General features: G+C 47.7%; 1 protein-coding gene and 1 pseudogene across 1 annotated transcript in view; one reads left to right on the top strand and one right to left on the bottom strand.

The window, feature by feature from the left end:
• The window catches only part of DCAF12 (DDB1 and CUL4 associated factor 12), a 75,896-nt gene that overhangs the window by 27,304 nt on the left and 24,808 nt on the right, over nt 1-23,784 (bottom strand). Inside the window, exon 4 of the mRNA XM_056542622.1 lies at nt 10,826-10,886. Coding sequence (XP_056398597.1) covers nt 10,826-10,886 — 61 coding nt within the window. The remainder of the gene's footprint in view (nt 1-10,825; nt 10,887-23,784) is intronic.
• LOC130343450 (U2 spliceosomal RNA) lies at nt 5,528-5,637 on the top strand (annotated as a pseudogene).

Raw genomic sequence — 23,784 nt, 5'->3', positions numbered from 1 at the left:
TGCACACCCAATTGGACAATGTCGTACAAAAAGTAGATTTTTGGACTTGCCGTAAAATCTCTCTCTGAGCTTCTCTTGGGGGACACAGGACCATGGGTATATGCCGATTGCCGCTAGGAGGCTGACTCTATGCAACAAACAAAAGAAAGTCAGCTCCTCCCAGCAGTACATACTCGCCTCCTGGCTCTGACCAACTCCGTTTAGTCCCAAAGCAGAAGGAGAACTGACCAAGAAAGGAACAGTCTGAACAAAAAAACCCAGACAAAAGAAGGGAACCAAACGCAAAAAAACACCCCTGCACTAAGGCGGCGGCAACTGGCTGCCCACAAACAAACCAATGGATGGGTGCTGTGTCCCCTAATAAAAGGCTCAAAGAAAAATTTTACGGCAAGTCCAAAAATCTACTTTTCTCGAGCGCTGCATTGGCGGACACAGGACGTCCAAAAGCAGTTTGATTGAAAAGAAGGCACTGGCCGAAGAACCACCTTGTCTTGGTGGATGACCAAATAAAGGGGAACGCAAGAGAGGGCAGCCAATTCAGATTGGATGTATGGATGTGACTGCAAGCAGGAAGGCAACCTTCCAGGAAAGGAAACAAAGGGAAACCTGGCCCAGAATAATGTCCAAAACAAGGTTAACGTCCCAAGTCGCAGCAGGGGACCGGAACGGAGGGACCTCATGAGCCACGCCCTGCAAAAAAAGTGCAAACATGAAGGTTGGACACAAGAGGGCGTTGAAAAAAGGAAAGTGCCGTAACCTGCTCCTTGAGGGAACTGAGGGCAAAGCGCGTCTCCAGCCCCGATTGCAAAAAGGACAAGAGATTCGGCAGAGAAAGAGGTGGGAGAGAGGGAACAAGCCTCACACCAGCGGAAATAGGCCCGCCAGGTACGGTGGTAAATCCTGGCGGACGAGGGTTTCCGGGCACGGAGCATAGTCCGGATCACCTGGGAAGAAAATCCCCGAGCTCTCAAAACCACGATTTTAACCACCATGCCGTCAAACACAGCGGAAGTAAATTGGGGTGGCAAAGGGGCCCTTGGGAGGGGAGTTCGGGACGATACGTTAGACGAAAGGGAAAGTCTGCCACGAGACTGACCACGTCCGTGTACCACACTCTAGGCCAGTCCAGAGCCACCAGAATCGCGGAGATGTCCTCCGCTTTGAGCTTCCAAACAACTCAGGGAAGAAGCGGAAGCGGCAGAAAGAGGTAGGGGAGAGCAAAGGGGGTCCAAGGGACCACAAGAGCATCCACCACCAGTGGATTCCAAGACCTGGACATGAAGCGAGGGACTTTCCTCTTAGGGAGTAACGCGAACAGATTCGCACCTGGAGTCCCCCAGCGGAGATCGATTTGAGCGTAGACCTCTGGGTCAAGGTAGACCTCTGGCGCTGGAGCCACTCAGGAAGTACACCTCCCAATTGTCCATCCCGGGAAGGTGCACCCCCGATATGGCTGGAATGTGAAGTTCCACCCAGCGGAGGATCTTCGACACCTCCCTCATGGCTGCCAAGCTGCGAGTGCCGCCCTGGCGATTGATGTATGCCATGGCAGTGGAGTTGTCAGTCTGCACCCGGGCAGCAAGGCCCCGAACAGGCAACTCCAGTAACAAAGGCACAGGAAGATCGCCCAGAGCTCCAGGACATTGATGGGGAGACCGGACTCAGACGGCCATGGAACATTCAGTCCCGATAGACACCTTCCCAGCAGAGTAGACTCCCATCCGTGGTCAGGTCATGCTAATGGAGGGGCAAGAAGGAACGACCCTCCCGGAGGAGAGGGGACCAAAGCCATCAAAGGATGGAGTGGCGAACTCTGAGTGGGAGCCGGATCCTGCGGTGGAGAGACAAGGGGGGGGGGGGGGGGGGAATCTGTCCCACTGGGATAGGATGGCCCATTGGAGGGGACGTTACCGAAATTGGGCAAAAGGGACAGCTTCCATGGAGGCCACCATCTTGACCAGAACTGACTTGCAGGTGCAAGTTGGAATCAGACCCGGCCACCGAAGTAAGCGAATTCCCAACCAGAGCTCCTGGAGCTTGCCCTCCTGAAGAGAGGAGAGCCGCCACTGTATCGAATCGGATCCAGAGAAACACCAGGGATTGGTATGGAGACAGGATGAATTTTGCGCGGTTGATGAACCAACCAAAACTGGAGAGGGTCCGTAGCGTGATGTTGAGGCTGACCCGATTCTGTTCCAGAGGGCACCTTGATGAGCAGGTTGTCCAGATAGGGGAGAGACGAGACACCCCGAGAGTGGAGGAGAGTCACCACTGCCGCCAGTGTCTTGGTGAAGACCCGAGGAGCGGTTGCCAGCCCGAAGGGCAGAGCAACAAATTGAAAATGACCCGCAGGAACAGCGAACCTGAGAAAACGTTGGTGGGCCGGAAAAATGGGGACGTGTAGGTAGGCATCCTGTATGTCAACAGAGGAGAGGAACTCCCCTGGATCCACGGAGGAGTCTACCGACGTAGGGATTCCATCTGGAAATGCCGGAGCCGCATATGACAGTTCAAGAGTTTCAAAATCGAGAATGGGAGGAACCGTGCCATCCTTCTTGGGCACTACAAAGATTTGAGTAGAACCCCGAAAACTGGTCCCTAGGAGGGACCGACACGATAACGCCAGGAGATAGGAGAGTGCAAAGGGCCACCTGAAAAGCTGCAGCAAGAGCAGGAGATCAAGGAGGGCGGGACTGAAAAAAACAATCCCAGGGAATAGAAGATAATTCTTTTTGGTAGCCCTGGGAATCTACCTCTCGAACCCAAGCATCCTGAACTTGCACCAGCAAAACATCCTGAAAGGGGGACAGGCGACCCCCCCCCACCCGAGGGAAAGACTCGGATGGGGGCGCACCCTCAGGCAGTGGGAGGCTTGAGAGTCCTGGATTTTGAAGGGGGGCAGTTAGAACGAGACCCCGACTTCCTGGAGGGGCGAGCCTTGAAAGATTGAGTCCTCCTCTCCTGAGAGGCCGCCGGCTTGTCCGGGCGTCCAGAGAAAAGAAAAAGGCGAAAAGGAAGACCTCTTCCGCTGTGAGTCTGAATGGTGCGTACGATTTTGAGGCAAAGGAAGCTCTTGCCCCCGCTATCCTCAGATGATCTTATCTAGAAGTTGCAAAATAGACAAGATCCCAGAACGGGAAGTTCAGTGAGTGAACGCTTTGAGGCTGCATCGGCGTTCCAAGCCTTTAGCCACATGGAGCACTGAAGAGCCACCAGAGGCAAAGGCAGCGCAGCGAGCAGACTCCAAGGAGGTAGTCCCCCTCATTAGCGATTTGTTGCCCTAAATCTACCAAGACGCCGGGGGAAGCACCTGCCAAGATCCCCTGGAGCAATGGACCAGCCCAAACGGAAAGGGCTTTGGAAAATCAAGTGGAGGAAAAAGCTGGGGACAAAGCCGACCCCCCCGCCTCAAAAGGTGAATTTTGTCAAATTTTTTACTCTTACGCTTACCTGAGGTATCTTTAAAAAAAGGCAGCTGTGTCGGCCAGCGGGAGGGTAGTAGATTTAGACAGCCATGACACAGAAGGGTCCACCGTAGGGGCAGAAGACCACTTTGTAACCAGGTCCTGAGGAAAAGGAGATCTAGCTCGAAGCTTCTTAGTCCCGTGGAAGCGCTTATCCGGATGCTTCCAAGCCACCTCTAACAGCTCGTCAAATTCAGTGTGTGGGCTGAAAACCTGGGGAGCCAGACGAGCACGGCGGAAAGAAAATTCAGGGGCTGAGCCAGAAGTTCCTGGGTCCTGTAGATGGACGGTGTCCCTGACTGCAGACACCAGACTATCCACCACTCAGGAGCGGGATCAGACCTCCCGCCGCCGGGGGGGGGGGGGGGGGACCATCCTGCATAGTAGCCAGGGGTAGGACTGGGCCGCAGGGATGCACTGGGTGGACAGGTAGGTTCAGAGGAACAGCCTGGCATTTTAGTCTTACAGCCTGAGGAATAATAAGTGAACAGGGCAAAAAAGGGAAAAGGGCACTATTAAGGCAGACAACCAGACAGACAAGGAGTGATCTCACCTAGATTCCTGTGTCCTGAGAAAGGCAGGTCTTGCAGGCACAGCTGGAGCAGACAGCAGCAGGATACCGGCAGAGAGGCTGGACAGGGTCTGCAAAGCAGGACAGATGTAATAAGGTCCACGCTGACCAAGAGCAGGGAGGGAGGGACCAGCTGACCCCGGCAGCACACGCAACTCCAGGAGTGGACAGAGCTCCTACCCCTAGAGCATGCGCTGTAGCCGCATAGGGTGAGAAGTGGGGGGGGGGGGGGGGGAAGAGGAGGAGAAATAGAAATGCATCCCTTTACAGTGTGCACTCCTCCAGGATAGGATAAGTCCTGCACCCGGAGCGCGCTAACAGATGAGAGGCAGAGAAGGAGCTCCCAGAAGCCCGGGCACGCGCGCCGGATCCGAAAAGTGGGAAGAACTTATGATCAGGCCTGAGCCGCGGGCTCAATTAGTGTAACTGCCCACAGCCCGGACCGAGAAGAGAGTGCTGTATAACTAGGCCCGAGCAGTGGCTTAGTAGCATTATTGCCCAGGGACCAAACCAGGGACACTGGGTGCAGATGTAGCGTGGCCACAATGCAGAGCGCTCAGGAAGGGACGCCGCTGGCACATCAGAGCGGGCGGAGTCACCAGTAGGCCCGAGCCACGGGGAACTGCTCTAACTGTCCACAGCCAGCGGCACTGAGGATGGAATGACTCCCCGACAGACCCAGATGCTGTGCGCACAGGAAGCCGCAAGGCAGGACTGCGGAGAGTTAACCCCTAATGGCCCTGAAGGGAACCTCAAGAGACAGGCAGAGGACCAGGAGGGAGAGAAGGACCCTGCCCCATGAGGTATAAGAGGGGAGGACACACACACACACACACACACACCATACTTACCCCTGAAGTCTTCGACCAGCTAGGGCCACCTGACTTAAGCAGGACCCAGCTGGCAAACAGGGGCAATGGAGGGGACCAGGACCCTGGGTTCACCACCCTGCGCTGGTTGGTGGTGAGGAGGGGTTAATGGCCCTTCCAGCAATGCATTGTGTCCCTACCTTGCAAGTGGGGGGGGGGGGGGGGGATCAGGCAGCACCATGCTCCTGTCAGCCCATGCTAGAGAAAACAAAAAAAGGGGAGACATTTTTTTTTTTATTAGAAGTTAGGAAAAAAAAAAAAAAGAAAATAAGGCCAGGTCTGGAGAGCTCCAGACCTGTGTCTGCCTCCTGCTAACACTAAGCTAAAACGGAGTTGCTCAGGACAAAATCAGCATAAGAGAAGACACACTTATTAAAAAACAAACACTTAAAAAGGCTCGAACTAAGCCACACTACAGCAACTGGGAGACCCTGTGGGTGTCTCCCCGCCCCCATGGCAGGTGCTATGTAAAACGTAAACCACCCTGCCCAGGTAATATGTGCCGGTGCTACCTCCTAGGAGTGACATGAATACCACAAATGTGTACCCAATAAAATGCATGAAACTGTAGAGCACAATAGCAAAACAATGATATGGTGTGTGTATAGAGAGACCTATAATTAATCGCTTCTCGGCCTTTTGGCTAAGATCAAGTGTAGTATCTGTTCTTATCAGTTTTTCATGCCGGTGTACCGTAACGCCGGTATGGGGCTGGTGGGGATGGGTGCTGCATGGAGGATGCAGGTGTACCAGGGCTTTCCGGGGCTGGTTCTGAGGAATCAGCTCGACGGCTGCCCCGATGTGACCTGTTCCCTCCGGGTCTCGCCATGAGGCTGAGAGGGTCTAGAGCCGAGGTACTTTTGTGCCTCGGGGAGTGGTGACCCCGAGGTGCCGAAACTCACTGGGAGGATAGACTCACTGAGTTGAAGCACGGGCACCATAATCTCTTCACCTTGTGGCACTCACCTCTTGATTCCCGGCCTTCTGGCTAGGATCAGAGAAATTTTTATAGATCCGGCCGGATGTCCGGGCAGTATATCTGCACACATTCACTTATTTATTTCTTTTTTGTCTCACTGTGTCACTTTTTGCGTGTTGTGTGTTCACAGGATTTGTCAGGATGCGGTAGCCCTTCTGGGTGTCCCTCCTGGCGGTCTAGGGGAGGTGTGTGTGGCCATTAGGTTCCGCACCTCCCTGCAAACACCCCGGGTACTCCTGCTTGGCAGGGTACCTACCGTAATCGGCTCTGCGGGCAGATACCTTGGCTAACGCCAAGGGGGATGCCGGGAGCATTTGTGGTCCCCTAGTAGCTTCGGCGAAAAGGGACATCGAACCTGGAACCTCGCAGGTACCTTTTGGTCCGGAGGCGAAGGGTAAGGTTTGTTGGGGGGCCTCTCTCCTATCGGAGAAGGGCTAGCGATAGACCGCATCCTTTGTGCACGTTTTTTTAGTGTAACACGTTTGCACTTTTTCTTGCACTTTGGGTGAATCGAAAGCACGTTCCTCGGCTTTAAAAAAAAAAAAAAAAAAAAAAAATATATAATTAATCAAAGTATCATGCAGAGCAGTTTAAAATCAACAATGTATGAGAAAAAAAGATTAACAATGTATACAAACAATTTTGAAATAAGAAATAAGCTTGTATACAAACATCTCATAAGGGGAAGCAAACCAGGCAGAACCAGGACAAGAGGAACAGTGATGTATACGAGCCCATGTCCAACAAGGACCCCACACGTTCCGTCATCACATGTGACTTCCTCAGGGGTGTAGAGGTGTTACAGATTACCGTGTCATATACAATATGGAATTAGGTATATACTTGTCAAGTGTGGATAACCATCACATCATGCTCATGGGCATCATCCGGCGCCGAATTAAGCACCATCAGGCGCCATATTGGGCATCATCTGGCGCATAGGTTAAAGTTCAACCAATCATCAATGCGTATAGTGCGCCGAGTATTATGTCAGCACGTACTGTGTATTTTTACATCTGCGCACATCGCGTTTCGGCATACTATCCTCAGTGCCATCTGCACAAATCACATGTCCCAAGCCACACAATATGACTGGTCATGTGATCGCCATGATTTACTTATACTACCCATGTTAGCAGATAATTCCATATGTTGTCATAGACAGCCTCGTGTACAGAAGATATGATGAGAAACATTGTTTATTTTAAGCTGGTTTGCACGATACTTTGATTCCTTTTTTTTAGGTCTCTCTATACACACACCATATCATTGTTTTGCAATTGTGCTCTACAATTTCATGCATATTATTGGGTACACATTTGTGGTATTCATGTCACTCTAGGACAGGGATCCTCAAACTTTTTAAATGGGGGGCCAGTTCACGGTCCCTCAGACCGTTGGAGGGCCGGACTATAGACAAAAAAAAAAATGAACAAATTCCTATGCACACTTATATATCTTCTTAGTGGACTACCCCTTTAAGTACGCAGCACAGTTCCCCCACATTAGGTGCAGTACAGTCCCCCCACATTAGGTGCAGTACAGTCTCCCCACATTAGGTGCAGTATAGATCCCCCAAATTAGGTGCAGTATAGTTCCCCACAGACATACAGCCTCCAGCCATACAGTGTAAGGCTGGATGCCTGTGTTCTGCCCCACTTCAGTGCTCCAACCACCGCTCCTCCATTCCGGACAGCAGCAAGTCCCGGGACCGAAGGAGCGGTGGTCGGAGCACCGAAGCTGACGTGCCGCTGGTAACACTTATCAAGCTGGCCAGCGCACGTCCTCATCGCTGCTCCGCTCCTCTGCACTCCGTTGCTATGGGCGCGCGCACGTACGGGACATTAGTGACGTCGCTGTGTGCGCCACCTTCCCGGCGGCCCCTGTGTTTTTAAAGTAAACGCGGGGCCTCCAAGAGCGCATCATCTTTCGGGACACAGGGATGTCCCAGGCAGCGGCGGGCAAGATAAATGTCCTCGGCGGGCCGCATTTGTGGCCCGCGGGCCGTAGTTTGAGGACCCCTGCTCTAGGAGGTAGCACAGGCACATATTACTTGGACAGGGGGGGGGGGTTTACATTATTACTTAGCCCCTGCCCTGGGGTGACACCCACACAGTGTCTTCCGGTTGCTTTAGTGTGGCTCAGTTCGAGCCTTTTGTTTTTAATAGGTGTGTCTTCTCTTATGTTGATTTTGTACTTTTGTATAATTTGTTATTCTTTAATAAAAAATTTTATTTTGTACGACATTGTCTGATTGGGTGTGCATCTCTTCTAGCATTGATTCTTGATTTCTAGCATTGAGTTCTGTTAGCTGTTTATTCAATGTAAGGTAGCACCCAGGTACTTATCCAAGATATTGCTGAGCCAGCCCAATTTTATACATTTGCACAGAGGTTCTGAGATGAAAGACACAATTTTTCCTACATTAGTTACCTGTGTAGTGTTTAGGTTTCTGAGAACTTAAAGAGGTATTTTCCAAGTGTTAATTTGTGCCCCCACTACATTCATTGTCTATGGAGCTGCCCGAGATAGAGAACAGCACAAACACTAGTCCCATCACTTTTGGATAGAAGATATGCAATTTACCTTGGGATACTGGTGTATTCACATGTACAGCATCCTGTGCTGCAGATTTCAAGCTGTGTTCAACCATTAAGTTTACATTGAAACCTGCAGCATCAAATATGTGCAGGATACTGTACGTGTGAATACACCCATAAAGGGGTACTCCGCCCCTAGACATCTTATCCCCTATCCAAAGGATAGGGTATAAGATCTTTGATCGCTGGGGTGTCCAGCCACTGGTACATTTTCTGGACATTTATGTTCATAATGCCAGCTTTGGGCTTCAGTGTTTGTGACATTACACCACATCCACTCCATTCATGTCTAGTGAATCCAGCACTGGGGTGAGAAAGCTGCAGCTTGAAGAAAATTTTCTATGTCTCTCTACAGCAGTGTTTTCCAAGTAGTTTACAGATGGGGACACACTGTTTGAAAAACACTGCTGTAGAGTGCTCTACAGCCACTCCTCCCTCTTATCACAATAGACTTCATGCATCACGCAACCTGATTGATCATGGAGATGATCCGTTTGGAGACAGATTAACCCCTTAAGGACTCAGGGTTTTTGCACTTTCGTTTTTTTCCTCCTTACCTTTTAAAAATCATAACCCTTTCAATGTTTCACCTAAAAATCCATATTATGGCTTATTTTTTGTGTCGCCAATTCTACTTTGCAGTGACATTAGTCATTTTACCCAAAAATGCACGGCGAAACGGAAAAAAAAAATCATTGTGCGACAAAATCGAAGAAAAACGCCATTTTGTAACTTTTGGGGGCTTCCGTTTCTACGCAGTGCATATTTCGGTAAAATTTACACCTTATTATTCTGTATGTCCATACGGTTAAAATGATACCCTACTTATATAGGTTTGATTTTGTCGCACTTCTGGAAAAAATCATAACTACATGCAGGAAAATGTATACGTTTAAAAATGTCATCTTCTGACCCCTATAAACTTTTTTAGTTTTCCACGTACAGGGTGGTATGAGGACTCATTTTTTGCGCCGTGATCTGACGTTTTTATCGGTATGATTTTTGTTTTGATCGGACTTTTTGATCACTTTTTATTCATTTTTTAATGGTATAAAAAGTGACCAAAAATGCGCTTTTTTTGACTTTGGAATTTTTTTGCGCGTACGCCATTGACCGTGCAGTTTAATTAATGATATATTTTTATAGTTCGGACATTTACGCACGCGGCGATACCACATATGTTTATTTTTATTTATTTTTTTACACTGTTTTATTTTTTTTATGGGAAAAGGGGGGTGATTCAAACTTTTATTAGGGAAGGGGTTAAATGACCTTTAACACTTTTTTTTTTACTTTTTTTTTGCCTATAACACTGCACACACTGCATAACACTGCACACACTGATCTTTTACACAGATCACAGGCGTGTATTAACACGCCTGTGGATCAGTGTTATCGGCGCTTGACTGCTCCTGCCCGGATCTCAGGCACGGAGCAGTCATTCGCCGATCGGACACCGAGGAGGCAGGTAAGGGCCCTCCCGGTGTCCTGCAAGCTGTTCGGGACGCCGCGATTTCACCGCGGCGGTCCCGAACAGCCCGACTGAGCAGCCGGGTCACTTTCACTTTCGAAGCGGCGGTCAGCTTTGACCACCGCTTCTAAAGGGTTAATACCGCACTTCGCCGCAATCGGCGATGTGTGGTATTAGCCGCGGGTCCCAGCCGTTGATGAGCGCCGGGACCAACGCAATATGATGCGGGATCGTGGCGTGATCCCGCTTCATATCGCGGGAGCAGGCGCAGGACGTAAAAAAAAAAACAACACCTTCCTACGTTACCTCGTTGCGGAGATATGGGCGTCCCTTTCCTCGATGCTGATAACTTCTGGTTTCTTAGGCTCGAAATGTCACAGCGCTGTCAGCATATCGCCGGCCACAGTGATGTCCAGCCTTGACCAGTGATAGACTGATTGCATTGTCATGTAAGGAGCCCGGGCATCAGGGACTAGGCAGGCCCAGGCTCCTTACATGACAGTGCGCTCAGCCTATCACTGACCAAGGCGGGACATCACTGCGGCTGGCGATATGATGACAGCGCCGTTATGTTTCGAGCCTAAGAAGCCCAAAGCCAGCAGCGCCGGAGGAACGGGACACCGATATCTCTGCAAGGGGTGAACATAGGAAGGGGAGTTAAAGTTTTTTTCTTTTTGCGGCCTGGGGACAGGAAGAGTTAAAACCTTTTTGCCGCAAATCTCCTTTAAGAATGAATAATTTTTTTTTAGCAATTAGAGGAGTTTGGTAAGTTGAGAAAAAAATTAAAATAAAAGTATATATTTATTATGCAGTTCTGTACATTTGCTTAAACCATATAAGACTACGTGAAACAGTTTAGAATGTAACTAACCTGACACAACCAAGGTGTCACTAATCCATGCAATAGAGAAGATCCAGTCATTGTGACCCTCCTTAAAAGGAACAAGAAAGTTGTTAATAGTAATAGCAATAAAAGCAATATGTGTAATTAAGTGAGACAAGGTAGGATCTGAACAGTATGAATTGGGATTTCAAAATAAGAACATTAATAGAAGGGTTCCCAGCAGTACATAGTATTCCAGGAGAATACTGTGGGATGTCACACGGAGAGTTTGGGCCTCTTCTGACAAAAGGGTTTTAGCTGAAAAAAGGAGATTTAACACTTACTGTAAAATCTCTTTCTCGAAGGATCCATTGGGGGACACAGACCGTGGGTGTATGCTGCTGTCTCTAGGAGGTATGACACTATGGCAACAAAAAAAGTTGGCTCCTCCCAGCAGGATATACCCGCCTCCAGAACCTGAGCTAATCAGTTTTAGTACCAGAGCAATAGGAGAGGACCGACAGGTCAAGGTAAATAAATGAACTGTCCGAGAACCAGAAGAAAAAAATGTAACTGAACACACCCTCGGACAGAAACCCAAAAGGGTGGGAGCTGTGTCCCCAATGGATCCTTCGAGAAAGAGATTTTACGGTAAGTGTTAAAAAAAAAAAAATCTCCTTTTCTCTATCGGCTCCATTGGGGGACACAGACCGTGGGACATACCAAAGCCATCCCTTGGGTGGGCAGATAATCAGTTAGGCAAACTGCTGTTCCACTGCCGCCTGCAGCACTTTACGGCCCAGACTAGCATCAGCCGATGCGAAGGTATGAACCCGGCAGAACCTCGAGAAAGTGTGCAAAGACGACCAAGTATCCGCCCTGCAAATCTGCGGGGCCGAGGCCTTGTTCTGGAGAGCCCAGGATGCCCCAACAGAACGGGTAGAATGAACCACAACCCTGAAGGGAGGAACCTTCCCCCTACAGCGATAGGCTTCCGAAATGGCAGACCGGATCCACTGAGAAATGTTGGCCTTGGAAGCAGGTTGTCCCTTGTGACGACCTTCTGTAAGGATGAAAAAGGAATCACACTGACGAAACGAAGAAGTGATGGAGAGATAAGACCGAACAGCCCGAACCACATCCAGTTTGTGGAGTAAATGCTCCTTAGAATGAGAAGGAGCGGGACAGAAGGACGGAAGAACAAAGTCCTCAATGAGATGAAAGGCCGAAACAACCTTAGGCAAAAAAGGAAGGATCTGGCTGGAAGACAACCTTGTCCTGATTAATCTCCAGAAATGGAGAACGGTAGGAGAGAGCTGCCAGTTCAGACACCCTTCGAAAGGAGGTGATGGCAACAAGAAACGCCACTTTCCAAGTAAGGAGGCGCAGGGACACCTCCCTAAGGGGTTCAAAAGGTTCACCCTGGAGGACCCCCAGAACCAGATTCAAGTCCCAAGGGGGAGAAGGTGACATAAGGAGGGGCAGCATGCGCCACTCCTTGAAGAAAGGTCCGGACATGAGAATTAGAAGCCAGAGGACGCTGGAAAAGAATAGAAAGGGACGAAATCTGACCCTTAAGGGAACTGAGAGACAACCCCAGTTCCAAACCAGACTGCAAGAAAGAGAGAAGACGGGGAACAGAAAAAGTAACAGGACACAAAACCTGAGCTTCACACAAACAAAAATAAGACCTCCAAGTACGGTGGTAAATTTTTGGAGAGGAGGGTTTACGAGCCCTGAGCATGGTGCGAATAACTTGGGAAGAGAAACCGCGGGCTTTCAAAACCGCGGTCTCAACCGCCACGCCGTCAAATGCAGCGACTGTAAATTGGGGTGACAGAGAGGACCCTGAGACAGAAGGTCCGAACGAAGTGGAAGGCGTAGTTGAGTGTCGTCCAGGAGCCTGACCACGTCAACGTACCACGACCTTCGGGGGCCAATCTGGAGCTACCTGTATGGCGGGAACGCCCTCCGCTTTGAGCTTCCTCAGAACCCTGAGAAGGAGCGGAAGGGGAGGAAACCGATAGGGCAGAGCAAACCCTGTCCAAGGAATCACTAGGGCGTCCACAGCTAGCGCCAGGGGGTCCCGGGACTTCGCCACAAACGGAAGGATCTTCCGATTGTGCCGAGACGCGAAGAGGTCCACGTCTGGAATGCATCAGAGGTCGCAGATCTGCGCGACGACCTCCGGATGCAGAGACCACTCACTGGGGTCGGCCGAGGACCGGCTGAGGAAGTCCGCTTCCCAGTTGAGCACACCTGGAATGTGAATCGCCGAAATGGCCGGAACCTTGTTTTCCGCCCAGATGAGAATCTTCGTCACCTCGGCCATGGCTGCCGAGCTGTGAGTGCCACCTTGCCGATTTATGTACGCCACAGCCGTGGTGTTGTCCGACTGGATGCGGACAGGGTGGGACTGAAGCAGGGACCCCCAATGAAGAAGGTAAAGAAGAATCGCCCTCAATTCCAAGATGTTTATCGGAAGAAGAGCTTCCCGGGGAGACCAGAGGCCTTGAACTGTCCAGTCCCTGAACACACCGCCCCGGCCCGACAGACTGGCATCCGTTGTAACCACCTGCCAGTGGAGGGGAAGATATGATTGCCCCTGAAGAAGATGGGGGGAGCGGAGCCACCAGAGCAGAGACTGACTGATCCGACGAGGGAGAGCAATCTTGCGATCGAGAGACAGAGGCGATCTGTCCCATCGAGAGAGAGAATCGCCAGTTGAAGGGGAAGGTAATGAAACTGGGCAAAGGGTACGGCCTCCATGACCGCTACCATCCGACCCAAGACTTCCATGCAAACGCGGATGGAAACTGGGACCTGGGCCCGAAGGGAGCGGACGCGGACTCCTGACAGGAGAGTCAGAAGTTTGTCCAGCGGAAGGCAAATCCGGGCAGAGGCCGTGTTGAATTGAAGTCCCAGGAAGATCAGAGACAGAGGGAGAAAGGACATACTTGTCCCTGTTTACCATCCACCCGAAGCGATCCAGGGTCCGGAGGGCGAGATCCACATTCTCCAGGGTCTGGACTCTGGTGGGAGCCTTGATGAGAAGATCATCTAGGTAAGGGATCACTTGGACTCCCCTCGACCGCAACAGGGCTATCACTGGCGCAAAGATCTTGGTTAAGACCCGAGGAGCAGTAGCCAGACCAAAAGGGGAGGGCTACGAATTGAAAATGCCCCTCTGGAACCTCAAAACGGAGGTACCGTTGATGGCCGGGAAATATTGGAACATGGAGGTAGGCATCTTTGATGTCCACCGAAGAAAGAAATTCCCCTTGTTCCATGGATGCCACTACCGAACGGAGGGATTCCATTCGAAAGTGGCGGATGAGAAGATGACTGTTGAGACGCACCAAACGCCCTTCTTGGGAACCACAAAAAGATTGGAATAGAAACCCCTAAAATGTTCCCTTAGAGTAACGGGGACAATAACTCCCTGGAGAAGCAGGGACCGGAGAGCCTCCTGAAACTGCTTCGCCAGAGAAGGAGACCGGGGAGCCCGGGACTGAAAAAAACGATCACTCGGGAGGGAGGCAAACTCTATTCGGTATCCGTTGGACACCACGTCCCTGACCCAAGAGTCCTGAATGTGTGTGGTCCAGATGTCTCGAAAAAATAGAGGCGACCTCCCACCCGAGAAAAATCTGCGGGTGGGGGCATCACTTCATGCGGAAGTGTGTTTGCGGTTGCCCGATTTGGCCGCAAAACGTCCGGAACGGTTGGTGTCCGACTTCCAAGACGGGCGCGCCCGGAACGAGGGAGCCTTCTTGTCCTGCGAAGGCGCCTGCCCCGACCCCTTATTCGGGCCAAACGTCCGAAAGGACCGAAAGGAAGAGGACTTCCTCTGGGAAGTAGAGGCGAAGGTCGGAAGAAGAGAAGAGCCTGCTGCTTCAGAGGCAAACTTCGCTAAGGGCTCCACCTTCTTGTCCGTCGGGTCCTTGAAAGCAGCCACATCTGCCAGTGGCAGTGTGGTAGACTTAGAGAGGCGGGAAATTGGTGGATCCACCGAGGGAGGGGAAACCACCTTAGAGGCAAGGTCCTTGTCGAATGGGTAATGCACCTGAACCTTCTTCCTTCCCGGGAACCTCTTGTCTGGATGTTTCAATGCAGATTCCAGAAGGGTGTCAAATTCAGCGTGAGAGCTGAACCTTTGAGGTGTCTGTTTAACACGATGAAAGGATACTTCAGGAGTCACGTCCGAAGATCCTGGGTCCTCTAAGTGAAAGGTGTCTTTTATGGCCGCAACCAATGAGTTCACCATTTCAACTGAATCCAAGCGGTCCTCCGAGTCAGATGCCGATTTGAATGCCTCATCTGCCAGTTCACCAGGAGGATGTGAACGAGTGGAGGCAGCCGTGGAGGGGGGGGCGACCCTGACCAGGTACGCGGCTCTGGCGAGGCAGTGGCGCGACTGCGGGAACGTCCTCTGGAGGAGCGACGTTTGTGACCAGACCTGGAGGGCCGGGACCCACGAGGGGAGCGCCCACGTCTTCCTAAAGACTCAATGGAAAAGTCAGATGATGCACCCCTAGTACGGTTGTGAGAGCGTGAGTTATGTGGAGAAGGGGAGCGGGTCCCTTTAGAGGGCCGGCGCAGGGCAGACTTCTTCAAGGCAGACCCCACGTCACGGGAGGCCTCAGCCACCGAACGGGAGACTTGAGTCAAGTCAGCCATATACTGGGATAAGGAAGAAACCCAGGCTGGAGGGGCAGCCGAATCCACCGGAAATGAAAGAGCATCCGGGGGTACCATGGGGTCTGGGGCAGAAGAGAGCAGGCAGAGCAAGTGGGTTCAGCAGAACCAGGCATTTTGGAATTACAGTTCTTACACACAAAATAGGAAACTAATGCTCCAATTGTCTGTTTAGAGGGAGGAACAGTTCTAGGTACGGAGATAATGAAAAAAGAACTCTCACCCGAGTCTGTGTTCCCTGTGGCAGCTGCTGTGAGGAGAACTCCGCTCTGAGTGAAAGAGAGGGAGAAACAGGCCAGCCAATAGCCATAGGGGGGCGTGCCTGGAGCAGGGGCACTGTCTAATTGGCCTCTGACCCCGGAAATCGTGTGCACGGCGCTGATTGGAGGGTGATTCGCCCCCTCCAGTAAGCTCCGGCGGCCCTGTGGGCGGAGCTATAGCGCCCCAGCCGCCGTGAAGAAGAATAGTAATGGCGCCCGCTCCTTGCCTCGGGCGCACATGTCAGTCGCTTCTGCGGGGAAGTGAGCGGGCGATACACATGTCCGCCGGCAGCTGTCTGCTGCCGAAACTGAAAGCAAGTCGCCGCTCCGTGCGTAGAACAGTACAAACGCTGCGGCTGTCAGACGCCTAGTAAGCGCTGCGGCTGACAGCCGCATAGTATAAAAACCCACACACGTACATAAAATAAAGTAATAAGGTAACCCCTTCCTGCCCAAAATGCCATTGCTCACCCCTGCTTGAATAAAGATAGAGCCCCAATACAGGCCAGCCCCTTAGATCCTGAAATGTGGGCCAAAAAATGAGGGTCTCCAGAAGTTGTAAGTCAGCCCCTAAAAAGGGAGAAAAATATATACTCACATAGTTAGAAGAACTTACCTAATGGAGTCTTCTGTGAAGTCTTCAGTCAGCTTTCTGTTACCTGCATCACGCCGAGCTACCATGTGCGAGCGAGGAGAGCAGGGAAATAGGGGGACCCGGACCCATGAGGTACAACCCCAGGCGCTGACCGTTGGCGAGAGGTTAACAGCACATATACGCAATGTCTGTGCCCCCCCCAATCGCAATGGGGAAACAGTGAGCCGCAGTTCCTGAGTCCCCACCTGAAAACGTGAAAGAAAAAGGAATAAAAAACTAACACATTCCCTAACTAGGAAAATTAAAAAACATAAGACCTGGTCTGGAGAAATCCAGACCATGTCCACCTCCTTCAGACACTAAGCTTAAACTGATTAGCTCAGGGCCTGGAGGCGGGTATATCCTGCTGGGAGGAGCCAACTTTTTTTGTTGCCATAGTGTCATTCCTCCTAGAGACAGCAGCATACACCCACGGTCTGTGTCCCCCAATGGAGCCAATAGAGAAAAAAGGGCTTCTGTGTAAATAGGTGAGGCCTAAATGGACCAAAATTTTTCTGAAAGATTCTAATGTAAAGTAAGGCAATTAATAGTCTTAATAGTCTACAGATGAACCAGATTTATCAAACAGCCTGAGCCACTTTGACAAATCAGGCGCATTTGAAAACTGTTCATATAAGTTTGTGCCATCTCAGAATTTGATAGTTTAATTAAATGTTAAGACATTAATCTGCAAACAATTCGGACCCATTGAGATAAGGCTATGCTCACATTATAAGTAAGAGTAACTGTTTTGGTCCCACATAAGACCGCACGTTATTTTTTATTTTCTGGTCAACTAGAGGGGTTACCTGTTATGTTTAAACAATATTCAGCAAGAACAACAAGCATAGTGATTGATAAATACCATACTTTTTTATGCTAGATAAAACAGAAAAGCAGCAAACAGAAGACTAGTATGCTATGGACATATACCTAGTATATAACTTTTAATTGGGTATGATAAAATAAACACCCAAAACAAACAATCATGATAATTACCAAGTTTTGCTCCTTATGTTAAAAAGAGTATCCAATTCAACTGAGCCAGATATTGGTTTAAAAAGACAGTTATCAATGTGCAGGGGCACTAAAAGCACATATCCAATTGCACAAAAAGATGGGTTATATAAATATGCAAAAACAAACATGCCTGACCACCAGTCAGTACTGGATGTTTAGCTCAGAATACTCTTCTAATTATTAGATACAAATGCCAATGTGTTACTGTCATTCTTTAGTGGAATACCTCATCAGGCAGGTGTATCCATTACAAAAGCTAAAATTATCAATGATAGAATAAAGGAGATTTTTTTTGTACTCACCGTAAAATCTCTCTTTCTTGTAGCCTTCATTGGGGGACACCTTACAGATGGGTATATGCTCTTGCCACTAGGAGGCGCTGACACTCGGGGAAAAAAAAAAAAGTTGGCTCCTCCCTGGCAGGATATACCCGCCCACATGAAGTGAGGTAATCAATCATTTTTGTCACAAAGCAGTAGAAGTCCAACAAGTACGAAGGACCTCTGAAAACAATCACGGAAAAAAGTCCCCCAATAAAGGCTACGAGAAAGAGATTTTACGGTGAGTACAGAAAAAAAAAAAAATAATCTTTTCTCAGTCGCTCTTCTTTGGGGGGGGGGGGGGGGGGGGGGGGGAGTCACAGTCCAGGCAAGGAACATCTGACGAGTTTCGCACTAACAGGTGCTTAATCGTAGACTAAATTAACATACACAACATGTAGTTAAAATAACTGAGATACAGGTCACGTGTATCACAATATAAGAACATTCAAAAACCAGACATGGATGCATGGATTCTTATATAAACATTTTAACAAACAGGATTTTTTTGTCTTCTCCCAGTCTGAACATGGGCATATCAATTCTTCTTGTCATAAAAAAATGTTTTATCTTGAAGAAATTATCTTAAATTTATCTGTAGGTATACAATTCTCAATATTAAATCACCAGAGGCCGTATGGAAACACTTTACGATGTATACATTTTTTACATATGTGGAAACAATGATTTAAATGGAAATCATTTAGTTATAGTTTATTTTGTAATGTGTCTTACATTAAAATTATAATTTAATTGTTATTTTTTTCATTCTTTGTTTAATGTTACTATATTTGGTAACATAAATGTGTCAATTTTTGTAACAATAATCTATAGATTCTTTGCAAGCCGCGATAGTGGCATGTGCCCCTGATTTTAAATTTACTAGAGGCAATTATACTATTTTCCACATATGTAACAAACCCACAGGGTTATTCAATAGGTCATGATTAAGTCTAGCCTCCTATTCATACCCTGCGGATGTCTGGTGACGAGGAGAAAAATCCAATAGGTTTCCTTATTAATAAGTCTTCTCTTGAGATCTCCTCCTCTTTCCTCTTACCTCCATTTTAAACACTCTCGACTCCAGACACCCGCAAGGAATCCTTAGTGCCCCCGTGTATTTCCCTAAAATGTCGGGACAGCATTGAAATACCTACTTTAACTCCTTTGGTATCTGAATGTGCCTATGTGCCTTCTTATCAGAGTTTTAAATGTATTTGATGTGGAACCTACATACTGTGTATTACAGAGTTGCAGGTAGCCACGTAGACAAGCAGTTTTGTATTGCAATTGATGTACTCCTGTATCGAATAAGTTTTACCGGTAGAGCAAGAAATTATTTCTTTTGTGGAGAGCATGTATTTACAGGTAATGCATCTGTTATGGCCACATCCCCAATTACCTGTAGTTTGTAGAAATTGGCCGAGCCCTCAGGTTTTTTTTTTTTATTAGCATTGGTGGTACTGAAAAGACTGGGAGAGACATGAACCTATCGTGGGACCCCTTTTAGACACTGCTTGAATTTCATTTTTAATTACCTCATGATGGGGTCAGGTTCAAGGATAGGAGTATATTTCCGGATAATGTTTTTGATTTGGCCAAACTGGGCACTATATGGTGTTACAAAAAATACTGTCTTCTGTTTACTATTTTGTTTATAATGTGACGAGCGTTTTTTAGTGTAAGTGACAAGTGTGTCTCTTTCCACTGCGTTCATCCTGGTATGGGCCTTGTTTAAACAGTCCTGTGGGTAGCCCCTCTGTTTTAGTCTATTTTTTAAAGCACTGATCTCTCTCTCTAATCTTTCCTCTACACATCTCACCAAAGGGAATATTTTGTATGACATGCCTAGGGTGGCAAGACTATGCCATCAAAACAGCGTTTGTAGCTGTATCTTTTCTATATGGAAAAAAGCGGTATATTTGACCCTTTATAAGTTAACATATCACCTAAAAAAAAAAATGTATAGACTTTTAACTAAAATGTATTGTAAACTTAAGATTAAGACTGTTCTGGCTGATATATTCCACAAACTGGAAAAACTGTGCCCTTCCAAATTATCAATAAATAGTCTATGTACCTACCTATCCAACTGATCTGAATATGGGTTCGTAGGTGAAAAAAAATGAACAGTTGCTCCCAGTAAAACAAAAATATTTGCAAAGGAGGGGGAGTACCATAGATGCTCCCCTGTTCTGAAGGAAGAAATTGTCGTTAAACATATAGTAATTATGATTTAACAAAAACTCTGTAGCGACGGCGATAAATTCCCTCAGACCACGGGAGTAATTACTATAATGTTCCATGTGATGTCTAAGGGCCATCAAACCTGCCTCCCATGGGACAGACTGGTATAAACCCACCACATCACATGTGGCCCATGTCACGTCAGGTTCCCACTTTAGTTGCAAGATGTTAATTACATGTTTCGTATCTTGTAGATACGTGGGGGTAATTTTGGTTAACGGATTAATTGTTCTGATAAGCAAAGATTAGAGACGGGGATCGGTGCTTTAACCCCTTAAGGACTCAGGGTTTTTCCGTTTTTGCACTTTCGTTTTTTCCTCCTTACCTTTTAAAAATCATAACCCTTTCAATTTTCCACCTAAAAATCCATATTATGGCTTATTTTTTGCGTCGCCAATTCTACTTTGCAGTGACATTAGTCATTTTACCCAAAAATGCACAGCGAAACGGAAAAAAAAATCATTGTGCGACAAAATCGAAAAAAAAACGCCATTTTGTAACTTTTGGGGGCTTTGGTTTCTACGCAGTGCATATTTCGGTAAAAATTACACCTTATAATTATTCTGTAGGTCCATACGGTTAAAATGATACCCTACTTATATAGGTTTGATTTTGTCGCACTTCTGGAAAAAATCATAACTACATGCAGGAAAATTTATACGTTTAAAAATGTCATCTTCTGACCCCTATAACTTTTTTATTTTTCCACGTATGGGGTGGTATGAGGACTCATTTTTTGCGCCGTGATCTGAAGTTTTTATCGGTATGATTTTTGTTTTGATCGGACTTTTTGATCACTTTTTATTCATTTTTTAATGATATAAAAAGTGACCAAAATACGCTTTTTTGGACTTTGGAATTTTTTTGCGCGTACGCCATTGACCGTACGGCTTAATTAATGATATATTTTTATAGTTCGGACATTTACGCACGCGGCGATACCACATATGTTTATTTTTTATTTTTTTTACACTGTTTTATTTTTTTATGGGAAAAGGGGGGTGATTCAAACTTTTATTAGGGAAGGGGTTAAATGACCTTTATTAACACTTTTTTTTTACATTTTTTTTGCAGTGTTATAGGTCCCATAGGGACCTATAACACTGCACACACTGATCTCCTATGCTGATCACTGGCGTGTATTAACATGCCTGTGATCAGCATTATCGGCGCATGACTGCTCCTGCCTGGATCTCAGGCACGGAGCAGTCATTCGTCGATCGGACACCGGGGAGGCAGGTAAGAGCCCTCCCGGTGTCCGATCAGCTGTTCGGGACGCCGCGATTTCACCGCGGCGGTCCCGAACAGCCCGACTGAGCAGCCGGGTCACTTTCACTTTCACTTTAGAAGCGGCGGTCAGCTTTGACTGCCGCTTCTAAAGGGTTAATACCGCACATCGCCGCGATCGGCGATGTGTGGTATTAGCCGCGGGTCCCGGCCGTTGATTAGCGCCGGGACCGACGCGATATGATGCGGGATCGCGGCGCGATCCCGCTTCATATCGCGGGAGCCGGCGCAGGACGTAAATATACGTAAATATTAAGGGGTTAAAAAGATAGGCTAAAAATAAATAAATAAAAAAATAAATAAAAGAGGGGCTACCCACAGGACTGTTTGGTCAGAGCCCATACCGGGACGAACGCAGTGGAAAGAGAAACTTGTCACTTACACTAAAAAACACTCGTCACATTATAAACAAAATAAAAAAACAGAAGAAAGTATTTTTTGTAACACCATATAGTGCCCAGTTTGGCCAAATCAAAAACATTATCCGGAAATATACTCCTATCCTTGAAACTGACCCCATCATGAAAGAGGTAATTAAAAATGGAATGCAAGTAGTGTCTAAGAGGGGTCCCATGATAGGTTCATTTGTCTTTCCCAATCTTTTCAGTACAACCAATGCTAATAAATAACCGGAGGGCTCGGCGAATTTCTACAAACTACGGGTAATTGGGGATGTGGCCATAAACAGATGCATTACCTGTAAATACATGCTCCCCACAAAAGAAATAATTTCTTGCTCTACAAGTAAAACTTAATCGATACGGGAGTACATCAATTGCAATACAAAACTGCTTGTCTACGTTGGATCCTGCAACTCTGTAATACACAGTATGTAGGTTCCCCAACAAATACATAAAAAACTCGGACCAGAAGGCACATTCAGATACCAAAGGAGTTAAAGTAGGGACTTCTATGCTGTCCCGACATTTTAGGGAAATACACGCTATGGATTCCTTGCGGGTGTCTGGTGTCGAGAGAGTTAAAATGGGGGTAAGAGGAGGAGATATCAAGAGAAGACTTATCAATAGGGAAACCTATTGCCTCTAGTACATTTAAATCCAGGGGCACATGCCGCTATCGCGGCTTGCAAAAAATCTACAGATTGTTACAAAATTGACACATTTATGTTAACAAATATAGTAACAATAAACAGAGAATGAATAAAATAACAATTAAATTATAATTTTAATGGAAGACACATTACAAAATAAACTATTATATCTAAATATTTTCATATAAATCATTATGTTTCCACATATGTAAAAAATGGCAATTTATACACCGTAAAGTGTTTCCATACGGCCTCTGGTGATTTAATATTGAGAATTATATACCTAAAGATAAATTAAGAAAATGTTTTATCTTGAATAAATTATCTTCTTTCAAGAAGAATTGATATGTTAAGACTGGGATAAGACAAAGAAATCCTGTTTGTCAAAATGTTTATATAAGAATCCGTTCATCCATGTCTGGTTTTTTGAATGTTCTTATATTGTGATACAGGTGACCTGTATCTCAGGTATTTTAACTGCATGTTGTGTATGTGATGTTCCTTACCTGTACTGTGACTCTTGTCAAGCACATAAAGCAAGTTTTAAGTGTATCACCAGTGCTGGACATCTTTTCTTCTTTGGATTACTTCCAGGGAGATTGCACCAAGGGAGGAGGAGAGCAATGGCAGGACCCAAACAGACAGTGGCTAGACTGTGTCGCTGAGCCATACATGAGTGCGTAAACTCCTCCAACAGAGGAGAGTGCCAAGGCTGCATGAGCAGCAGAAGATTAATAAACAAATAACTTGAGTAGAGAGATGGCTCCATCTTGGCAGAAGATAGCATAAGCTAAATAGTCCCTCTAGTGGAGGGGAAAAACAAGGTGTGGACGAGACCATGCCAGCACACTGATCCTCGTACCCACTGTGGATGCGGGATTGACAATTACGCAAGGAAGAGTCGAAGCAGGGAAATTCCGACTTACGGCAACGGGTGGACGTAGTCACCCAGGAACCCTACGACAACATATAGAAATATGAAGGGATCAGAAACCTGGACACAGGAGCTGGGCAAAGAAACAAAGACATGGCTACAAATGCGAGTAAGAAGAACACGCACACAGCAACCAACAGCGTTGAGAGGAACACCCCATCGAGGTCAAACCCTGGACCAGTTGGTTGCCAACTGAGCCATCCTAGATGTGTCTAAGGCAACAGAGCAGACGCCTGAGCCACCCTGCACGGGAAACTAGGAAAATACCTGAAGGCAGAGGGGGGGCTTAACAGACTGTCGCCCTAACAGGCCCCCTGCCAGAACAGAGGTGCTAAACCATCTCAGATCTTTAGAACAAGCTCACACGAAGGCCCACCACACCGAACAGAAGGGAGGGTGGGCTCTACATGTGCCGAGGACCTTAGTATACATAGGGACACAGACACGGTTCCTCACGATAGTAGTGGGATACCAAACTGCAGACACAAAGGAAACCGCAGACAGCCAGACATCCAAAAGTCCGGCAGAATGGAAGACAGACTCAGCATCCAACAGT

The sequence above is a fragment of the Hyla sarda genome, chromosome 1 (assembly GCF_029499605.1).
Source record: "Hyla sarda isolate aHylSar1 chromosome 1, aHylSar1.hap1, whole genome shotgun sequence".
NCBI lineage: Eukaryota > Metazoa > Chordata > Amphibia > Anura > Hylidae > Hyla > Hyla sarda.
This window is presented reverse-complemented; position numbering and strand designations above follow the sequence as displayed.